The sequence below is a fragment of the Carcharhinus amblyrhynchos genome, chromosome 13, assembly GCF_965287045.1.
Source record: "Carcharhinus amblyrhynchos chromosome 13, sCarAmb.v2.hapA, whole genome shotgun sequence".
Classification (NCBI taxonomy): domain Eukaryota; kingdom Metazoa; phylum Chordata; class Chondrichthyes; order Carcharhiniformes; family Carcharhinidae; genus Carcharhinus; species Carcharhinus amblyrhynchos.
Genome location: NC_137336.1, coordinates 71,735,611 through 71,745,554, shown reverse-complemented (window position 1 = coordinate 71,745,554; position 9,944 = coordinate 71,735,611). Strand labels below are relative to the sequence as shown.

Sequence of the window (9,944 nt, the reverse complement as noted above, 5' to 3'; positions counted from 1 at the left end):
GACCGGTTGCTGACAGGCCTGAGCTGGGCGGAGCCGCGGGGAGAGTGGACATCGCTGGAGGAGCGGAAATGGCCGGGCTCGGAGCGGCGGCGGTGGCGTTCAGGGTCGCTCAGAGGAGCAGGAGTGGGGCAGTGGGCTTCCCTGCAGGGCTTCTGTTCAGACAGGTATCTGGAACGGGGTGGGGGGAGGTAGACTGGGGGAGGTAATTTCAAGTATATTCATTAGTCACAATTAGGCTTGTAACGAAGGGACTGTAAAAATCCCCTATTCATCACAGTCCGGCCCCTGTTCGGGTACACTGAGAGAATTTAGCACGGCCAATGCACCTAACTGGCATGTCTTTGGAGTGTGGGAGGAAACCCGTGTACATACAGGTAGAATGTGCAAACTCCACGCAGACAGAGTCCCAATTTGGGAATCAAACCCGGGTCCCTGGTGCTGTAGACATCGATGTGCGAGGGGAGGAGGACGGGTACACGATGGAAGCTCTCTCTCTGCCCCCCCAGCCCCCTCTCTCGCTCTCTCCCTCTGTCTCTCACACACACAGTTTCTCTCTCTCTTGCCTGCCCAGCTATTCGAGAAGATGAGCTGCACCTATACCTACCTGTTGGCCGATGTTGCCACAAAGGAAGCAATTGTGATCGATCCAGTTAGAGAGACGGCTGACCGTGATGTCCGCCTGGTTCGCGAACTGGGCCTGAAGCTCCTGTACGCAGGTAAGTAACCCCATCCCCATACTGCTGTGACTAACACAGGCACAGGAAGATCCCAAGTCGATTACCCAGAGCAGCATCCAGCTGGGTTCCAGCCCCCGAACTGGAGCTCAGCTCAGCTTCAGCTCTGAGAAAGGGACATCCAGACTTGAATCGTTGGCTCTATTCTCACCCCACAGATGCTGTCAGACCTGCTGAGGTTTGCCAGCATTTAGTGTTTTTGTTTTTGATTCCAGCACCCACGGTGTTTTGCTTTTACCACTTCTGATAGACATGGAAGGGGTGGTGGGGTGGGTGCAGGGGAGTCGGGGGCAGAGTGCCTCGCCAATAAATGATTGGGGTCAGAGGAGCAATGGCTGATCTGGGAGTCGGGACGAACGTAAATGAAACAGATCAGCTCTGCTTCCTGAAGTCAAATAGCTGCTGGAGAGGTAAGGTCCGTGTGGCTGGGCTGCCCTCACTCTGTCATACCATCCTGGGTGTAATGTTTGTCCCCTCGCCCTTCCAGCCAATACCCATGTCCATGCAGACCACGTGACGGGAACGGGACAGATCAAGAGGCAGCTGGTTGGGTGTCGGTCAGTGATCTCCAAGGCCAGTGGGGCAAATGCTGACGTTCACATCAAGGAGGGTGACACAGTGAAGTTCGGGAGATTCGTGAGTGAGACATGAGCAAACTCTCTCTGTCCTGCTCCCTTCATAGCCCTCTTTTTACCCCCACCTCATCCCACCTTGTTACCTTCCCTCCCTCCACTCCCTGTCACCCTCTGCAGTGCCGCCCCCCCCCCCCCCCAACTCTCTCTCCCCACCCCACCCCTTTGCCCTGCCTCTGAAGTGTTTAAACTCTATCTGTTCTCTCAGAATCTCGAGGTTCGTGCAACTCCGGGTCACACGGATGGCTGTGTCACGTATGTTCTCCATGATCAAAGCATGGCGTTCACTGGCGACGCGCTACTCATCCGAGGCTGTGGCAGGACTGATTTTCAGCAAGGTATACAAGAGACATTTTACCAACAGACAGGGACTGAGAAACACCAGTCAGTGTACAGGTATCTCCCTGAGAGAGAGGGACTGGGAGACACCAGTCAGTGTACAGGTATCTCCCTGAGAGGGAGGGACTGGGAGACACCAGTCAGTGTACAGGTATCTCCCTGAGAGAGAGGGACTGGGAGACACCAGTCAGTGTACAGGTATCTCCCTGAGAGGGAGGTACTGGGAGACACCAGTCAGTGTACAGGTATCTCCCTGAGAGACACTAGTCAGTGTGCGAATATCCCCCTCAGAGAGGGGACTGAGATATACCACTGTACAGATATCTCCCTGAGCGAGAGGGACTGAGAGACACCAGTCAGTGTACAGATATCACCTTGAGAGAGGGACTGAGAGAAGACAAATAATCTACATAGTATTTGCATTTTTCCAAGCTTGATGACCTGGTTTAATTCACACTATGTCTCTTACACAGGGAGCTCAGAAACCCTGTATCACTCAATACACAGTAAGATTTTCACACTGCCTGATGACTGCCTTCTGTACCCTGCACACGATTACACAGGTAAGGATTCTCCACAGCCTCCAGAGTGGACTGGAGGATAACAGGTCTGTTCCCTCTCTGTCCTGCCTTCATTCTGTTTCCCCCTTAACTCTCTTTTCCCACCACTCTCCACCGAGAGGCTGATGTGGAAATTATTCATCTTTCAATATCGTTGAAGGTCAAACAGTCACAACAGTTGAAGAAGAGAAAAGGCTGAATCTGCGCCTCTGCAAACCAGTGAAGGAGTTCATCGCCATCATGAACAATTTGAACCTCCCCTATCCCCATCAAATTGGTAAATGGAGCTTTACTCTGTAACTCCGTGCTGTATTAGTTCTGGGAGTGTTTACTGGGGACAGTGTAGAGGGAGCTTTAATCTGCATCTAACCCCTGTACTGTACCTGTCCTGGGAGTGTTTACTGGGGACAGTGTAGAGGGAGATTTACTCTGTATCTAACCCTGTGCTGTTCCTGTCCTGGGAGTGTTTGATGGGGACAGTGTAGAGGGAGATTTACTCTGTATCCAACCCCGTGCTGTTCCTGTCCTGGGAGTGTTTGATGGGTGTAATACAGAGGGGCTTCCCAAGGAATTCCACATCCCTCACAAACCTGAAATGTGATCCAGTGGGATGGGATTCAGAATGCATCAGAAGCTGGAAGCTGACTGAGTCAAAAAACAGAGAAACAATATTCACACTACTTTTCCCCAACCAGCTGACACAGCAGCAAGACTGAGACATGATCTCATCAGTTATTCTGCCAGATCTCTGTCTGTGCTGTGTCTGTCCTGGGAGCGTTTAATGGGGGCAGTATAGAGAGGGCTTTACTCTGTGTCTAACCCCGTGATGTAACTGTCCTGGGAGCATTTGATGGGACAGTGCAGGAGAAGCTTTACTCTGTATCTAACTTGGTGCTGTACCTGTCCTGGATCAAACCTTTGTGTTCAACTCCTCTGTCTCTTCTCTCTGTAGACCAAGCTCTGCCAGCTAACATGGTGTGCGGGCTTCAGGAAATTCCTGGAGATCAGTACTGATGAAGATTTGGCAGTGATCCTGGTCATGAACACCATTGTGAATGGTTGCCGACATTCTGTTGCACTGTATTTTCTAATTGTGTTTGGAATATTTGCATTGAGTCACTCTCTCTTGGTCACCGATCAAATCATTCGAAATTTCATACTTGATCAATAAAGGAGATTCTTTTCTGTGTGCTTACCCCATGTGTGCTTGTATCGCTTTGTGTGCTTTCCCCATGCGCAGGCGAGCGCATATCCATGCGAGTACGTGTGCATGCACATCTCTGCATGTACGTTCATGCATCCCCCTAAGTGTGTACTGCATGGCCATGTGCATTTCTGTGCACACAGCTGTGTTTTTGTGCCTGCGTATTCCTTTGTGTATCTGTGCATTTCCATGTTTGTACACATCCAGGTGTACATTTTGCATGTTCATGTGTCTATTTCATGCGCTTGTCACTGCATGTGCACATGTCCCTGTTTACGTGCATGTTTGCATGTGCTCATGCATGTGCTTGTGTGCACTGTTTGTACATGCTCGTCTTGTACATGATTGTGTGCACATCTCCCTTTTCTATTCATTTGTGGGACGTGGCATGGCTGGCCAGCATTTATTGCCCATCCCTAGTTGCCCTTGAGAAGGGGGTTGTGAGCTACCTTCTTGAATCGCTGCAGTCCATGTGCTGTGGGTTGAGCCATAATGCCACTGGGGAGAGAATTCCAGGATTTTGACCCAATGACTGCGAAGAAAGTGTTTCCCAGTCAAGGTAGTGAGTAGCTTGAAGGGGTGGTTATCACAAGTATCTGCTGCTCTTGTCCTAGATGGAAGTGGTCTTGGATTTGGAAGGTGCTGTCTAAGAATCTTTGGTGAATTGCTGCAATACATCTTGTAGATAGTACACCCTGCTACTACTGAACGTCAGTGGTGGAGGGATTGAATGTTTGTAGATGTGGTGCAAATCAAGAAGGGCTGTTCTGGATGGTGTTAATCTTCTTGGGTGTTGTTGGAGCTGCAGCCATCCAGACATGTGGAGAGTATTCCATCACATTCCTGACTTGTGCCTTGTAGATGGACGGGCTTTGGGGAATCAGGAGGTAAGTTACTCACTCTTCTAGCCTCTGACATGATCTTGACTGACCCTCCAAACTATCTTCCTAGTGCCAGGAATGCCTCCAAGCAGCAGAGAGTTTGCCCCCAATAGCCATTGATTCCAGTTTGGCTAGGGTTTCTTGATGCCACACTTTGTTCGAATTAAAGAATCCCTACAGTACAGAAGGAGGCCATTTGGCCATAATCCCACTCAGGGTCTGTTCCTGTAACTCCACACATTTTCCCTGCTATTCCTCCTGACACTAAGGTCAACTATGGGAGGAAACTGGAGAAAACCCATGTAGACACGAGAAAATGCAAACTCCACACAGACAGTGATTTGAACCTGGAACCTTGGCACTGTCAGCCAGCAATGCCAGTCACTGTGCCACCCACTTGGTCAAATGTGGCATTGATGCCAAAGGCTCTCACTCATTTCTGGAATTCAGCTCTTTCTATGTTTGAACCAAGGCTATAATGAGGTTAGGAGTTGAATGACTTTAGCAGAACCCAAACTGGGTGTCACTGAGCAAGTTATTGCTGAGCAGGTGCTGCTTGACCGCACTGCTGATGATCCCTTCCATCACTTTAGTGATTGAGGGTAGACTGGGCAGTAATTGACAGGGTTGGATTTGTCTTGCTTTTTGTGTACAGGACGTATCCAGGCAATTTTCCACATTGCTGGGGAGATGCCAGTGATGTAACTGTACAGCATGAGCTTGATTAGGGGAGTGGCAAGTCCTGGAGCACAATTCTTCAATACTTTTGCTGGAATGTTATCAGGTCCCATTGCCTTTGCAGTGTCCAGTGCTTCCAGCCATTTCTCGATTGTTGTGTGGAATGAATTGATTAGGCTGGAGACTGACCACTGAGAAGCTGGGGACCACTGCAGGAAGCCAAGATGGAGCATCCATTTGGCACTTCTGGTTAAGTTTGCTGCTAATGCTTCAGTCTTACCCTTTGCACTGATGTGCTGGGCTCCTCCATCATTGAGAATGGGAATACTCATGGAGCTCCTCTTTCAGTGAGTTGTTTAATTGTCCACCAGGACTCACCAATAATTCACTCTGGCAGGACTGCAGAGCTTGAATCTTATCTGTTGGCTGTGAATCATAGAACCCTACAGTGCAGAAAGACGCCCTTCGGCCCATCAAGTCTGCACCAAACATAATCACACCCAGTCCCTACCCCATATCCCTACATATTGTACCCACTAATCGCTCTAACCTACACGTCCCTGGACACTAAGGGGCAATTTCTTGGCATAGCCAATCAACTTCACCCACAATTCTTTGTGGGATCACTTAGCTCTATCACTTGTTCTGTATGCTGTTGGCATGCGAGTAATCCTGTTTGATAGCTTCACCAGGTTGACACCTCATTTTTAGATATGCCTGGTGCTGCTCCTGGCATGCTCTCCTGCACTCTAAGCCAGGGTTGATCCAATAGTTTGATGGTAATGGTTCAGTGGGTGATATGCTGGGCCATGAGATTGCAGATTGTGCTGGAATACAATTCTGCTGCTGTTGATGGCCCACAGCACCTCCTGGATGCCCAGTCTGGAGTTGCTAGATCGGTTTAAAGTCTGTCCCATTTAGCACGGTGATAGTGCCACATACAATGGAGGTTGTTCTCAGTGTGAAGGTGGAACTTTGTCTCCAGAAGGACTGTGCGATGGTCACTCTTGCCAATGGACAGAGCATCTGCAGCTGGCAAAGTGGTGAAGTCATGTCTTTTTTTTTGCTCTTGTTGGTTCCCTCACGACCTGTTACAGACCCATCCAGCAGTTATATCCTTTAGGACCCAACCAGCTCAATCAGTAATGCTTCTGCTGAGCCACTCTTGGTGGTGGACATTGAAATACCCCACCCAGAGCATGTTTTGTGCCCTTGCCACCCTCGGTGCTTCCTCCAAGTGTTGTTCAACATGGAGGAATACTGATTCATCAGCCGAAGGAGGATGGTACGTGGTGACCAGTCAGAGGTTTCCTTGCCCATGTTTAACTTGAAGCCATGAGACTTCATGGGTTCCAATGTTGAGGACTCCCGGGGCAACTCCCTCCGACTGTGCCGCCACCTCTGCTGTTTTTGCGTGCACTCATTCTTGTGTGTCTGTTTGTGTATGTATGTGTGCACATCGCTGAGTGTCCCGTTGGCATGGGTGTGTGTCTGAGTGTGTGTACGCACCCCATTTATCACTATTTCAATTTAAAATAAGCCACGTTCTTCACTGTAAGCAAAGCCAGGCTTGCTTGCTAAAAATGTGTAGTGTGTTTTGGAGCTGAAGAGACTTTGTGGGGGGAGAGAGCAGATCTCTGTCTTTAAACAGCTCCAGTCAGCAACTGCTTTCTAAACTGAAAGCACCGCACCACAAAATCCTTGCTACAGACCTAGCTTCTCCCATTCCTTTAATTAAAAGTTTCCATTCCTTTAATCACGGTAGTGGTTAGCACTGTTGCCTCACAGCGCCAGGGACCTGGGTTTGATTCCTGGCTTGAGTCATTGTATGGAGTTTGCATGTTCTCCCTGTGTCTGCGTGGGTTTCCTCTGGATGCTCCAGTTTCCTCCCACAGCCGCAAAGATGTGCAGGTTAGGTTGGCTATGCTAAATTGACCATCAGTGTCAGGGAGACTAGCTAGGGTAAGTACATGGGGTTATGGGGATAGGGCTTGGACAGGATTGTAGTAGGTGCAGACTTGATGAGACAAGTGGACTCCTTCTGCACTGTAGGATTCTAGGATTCCACGAAACTGCAACCGCAGATGAAATCTCAATTTATGAACAACAATCCATCAGCTTTATCTTAATAAACACTAAATGGTGAAAATGAATAATAATCCTGCTGTCCAGCATCTAAGCTGCATGTTTACCAGACACAATGTAAAAAAACACAATCTTAAAACATTCTACAGAAACATAAAATACCTCAATTGCACGGTACCAGCACACGTCTCCCTTTAAAAAATGAACTATCAACATAAAAAGATGGTTTCATTTTTTTTCTGAAGAGTCTAGTCTTTGACACTATTAGTACTCTGTAAGATTACCTTATATGTCAGCATGAAAATTTCACAATAATCTAGTTCCGTCTTTTCTAATTTTGAGAGTTCTGCCTCTCCCCCTTCCACACCATAGCCATCATAAAGCATCTGCAATCATTTTTCTTCCTGCCATGCATATAATCTTCAACTTAAATGGCTGTAATAATAAGCTGCATTTAAATAATCTTGCATTTTTATCTTCAAACTTCTCTAGAAACTTCAATGGTCAAGTGTAAACAATTGTTTTTGATGAACTGCCAGCAAGATAAATTTTAAAATGTTGTAATTCGAATACCGATGTCTCCCTGATGGTCAAATATTTATTTTAATGGGTATTTAGTTTTTTTAGAAAATTAAATAGCTCTTTCTAAACTTTTGTTCTCTTGTAGCAATACAGTGATGCCCACATCACTCTCAGCAATAGCCGCCGTGAATTGCTTTGCGTAACACAGCATCACTAAAACTGGTGTGATGGTGAACACAGGTCTCAGGTTGTCAAATGCCTCCTGTCATTCAGACGCCTACTGAAATTTCCTGTGCTTTTTCAGCAGTTCAGTCAGTGGAACAGCCATACTGCCCAGGAATCACAGCATTTCTCATCAATGGTAGTGGGAGCTCCCCAGTGACTTTCATTTTCTCATTCTTTGGGGCCATCTGCCCATATCCGATCATGTTTCCTCCCTCTGTGTGTGTCTGTTTCTGGGTGCATGTGCGTACGTGTGTTTTTGTGCACTCACGTCCCTGTGCAGGTCCGGGCACAGTGGTTGGCACTGCTGCTTCACAGTTCCAACCTCGGGTGACTGTGCGAAGTTTGCATATTCTCCCCATGTCTGCGTGGATTTCCTCTAGATGCTCCGGTTTCCTCCCATATCCTGAAAAACGAACCGCTGCCGGAATGTGGTAACTAGGGGATTTTCACAGTAACTTCATTGCAGTGTTAATGTAAGCCTTACTTGTGACTAACAAATAAACTTTGAAAACTTTTTTTTAAATGTTATGTTTCTGTGTGTTTTTGTGCATGTGTCCCTGGTTGTTAGCGTGCCTACATCCGTGTGTGTTTGCACGCATGAGTCCCCTTGTGTGTTCGCATGCACGAGTCTCCGCGTGTGTTTGTACGCAGTAGTCCCTGTGTGCATTTGAGTGCCTGTCCCTGTGACTGACTGTGTGCGTTTGTGTGTGCTCACCCATGCGTATGTGTATTTTTCTGTGCATGTCCCTATGTGTCTGTTTGTGCACATAAGTTTGTGTGTGTGTCTTTCTCTACGTGTGTTTGTGTGAGTGTATCCCTATCTGTGAGTCAGATTCTGTATGTGTTTTTGCATACAAGTCCTTGTATGTTTATCTGTCTGTGTGTGTGTGGGGTTTTGTCCATGTGACCAAGCGTGTTTGTGTACGTGTCCCTCTGTGTGAGTGTATGTGCTTATCCCTGTGTGTGTCTGTCTGCATGCATCCATGTTTGTTTTGTGTGCACGTGGCCCTCTGTGTATTTGTGTGCCCTCATCTCTGTCTGTTTCTGTGTGTGTGCATACATCTCGTGTGTGTTTATGTGTGTGACCGTCCTGGTGTATTATTGTGGGAGTGGCCGTGGTTAGTACAGCTGGTCACCCCTTTCTGTGCTGTGACAGTCAGACACACAGTTTTCTCACTGGACTGAGATGGGTGCTGTTTGCTGACTTCACCAAAAACACCCGGGTAACTTTGCACCACTCATTATTGTCATTTGGATTATTAATGTGCTATAGACATACTGGCATTTTCTAACATAGCATTACTTCCTCCTGTGTTCGCTTAATAAAACACATTATTAATAATACATTTACTCTCTGTGTTTTTGTCTTTGTCTCCACCTCACTGTCTCTCTGTGTGTGTCTCACTCTTTCTGTCTCTAGCTCACTTTCTCTGTTTCTCATTCTCACTCTGTCTCTCATTCTCTCTCATCTGGTGGATGGCGCAGTGCTGGATCTGGTTCTGGGGATCAAAGCCGGACAAGTGTTCAATGTGGCAGTGAGGGAGCATTTTAGCAGTAGCAATCACAACACAATGTGATTCAAGTTTTTAATGGACAAGGAGAAAGATGGCCTGCGAAAGATGGCTTTGGACTGGAGGAAGGCAGATATTATTAAAACAGGGCAAGATCTGGTCAAAGTTGAACAGCTCTTCTACAGTGGAGCAATAATGGGCATTCAGAAAGGAAAAGGGGAGAGTACAGGTTCAACGTGCATCCTTTAGGGGGAAATGTAGGGAAAGTAGGTTCAGGGAACCCTGGGTTTCTCAGACAATCCAGGACTGGATGAGGAAGAAGAGAAAGGCTTTTAGCAAGCCCAAAGGGAGCAATTCAGCTGCAATCCTTGAGGAAAAATAGGAAGTGCAAGAGTCATAGAGGTTGTCCATACCGCCCTTTTGTTTTTAACCACTAAGCTAGTCCCAATTGTGCGCATTTGGCCCATATCCCCCTAAACCCATTTTACCCATGTAATTATCTAAATGCTTTTTAAAAGACAAAATTGTACCCACCTCTACTACTACCTCTGACAGCTCATTCCACACACTCAC

At 47.4% G+C, this 9,944-nt stretch overlaps 1 protein-coding gene across 2 annotated transcripts; it reads left to right on the top strand.

Moving 5' to 3' along the window:
- The first annotated feature begins 6 nt into the window (after positions 1-6).
- On the top strand, positions 7-8,383 carry LOC145351976 (persulfide dioxygenase ETHE1, mitochondrial-like). 2 transcript variants are annotated; one of them, XM_080201822.1, is made up of 7 exons: positions 7-164; positions 572-716; positions 1,222-1,370; positions 1,575-1,704; positions 2,179-2,268; positions 2,426-2,542; positions 3,218-8,383. In XM_080201822.1, exons 1-7 carry the CDS (start codon positions 69-71, stop codon positions 3,277-3,279), a joined length of 789 nt encoding a protein of 262 aa, XP_080057948.1. In that variant the 5' UTR covers positions 7-68; the 3' UTR covers positions 3,280-8,383. The 2 variants fall into 2 exon arrangements, with proteins under 2 accessions (XP_080057948.1, XP_080057947.1); XM_080201821.1 differs by lacking the exon at positions 7-164 and having other exon boundaries at positions 190-716.
- Positions 8,384-9,944: the final 1,561 nt, after the last annotated feature.

What these genes read in the sequence shown, in the direction of transcription:
- LOC145351976 (XM_080201821.1), top strand. Translation starts at nt 380, where the DNA reads ATGTGCAAACTCCACGCAGACAGAGTCCCAATTTGGGAATCAAACCCG. An exon ending in CAGGACTGATTTTCAGCAAG is followed by an intron (nt 1,705 to 2,178) that starts GTATACAAGAGA and finishes TCTCTTACACAG; the next exon opens with GGAGCTCAGAAACCCTGTAT. An exon ending in CCCTGCACACGATTACACAG is followed by an intron (nt 2,269 to 2,425) that starts GTAAGGATTCTC and finishes ATATCGTTGAAG; the next exon opens with GTCAAACAGTCACAACAGTT.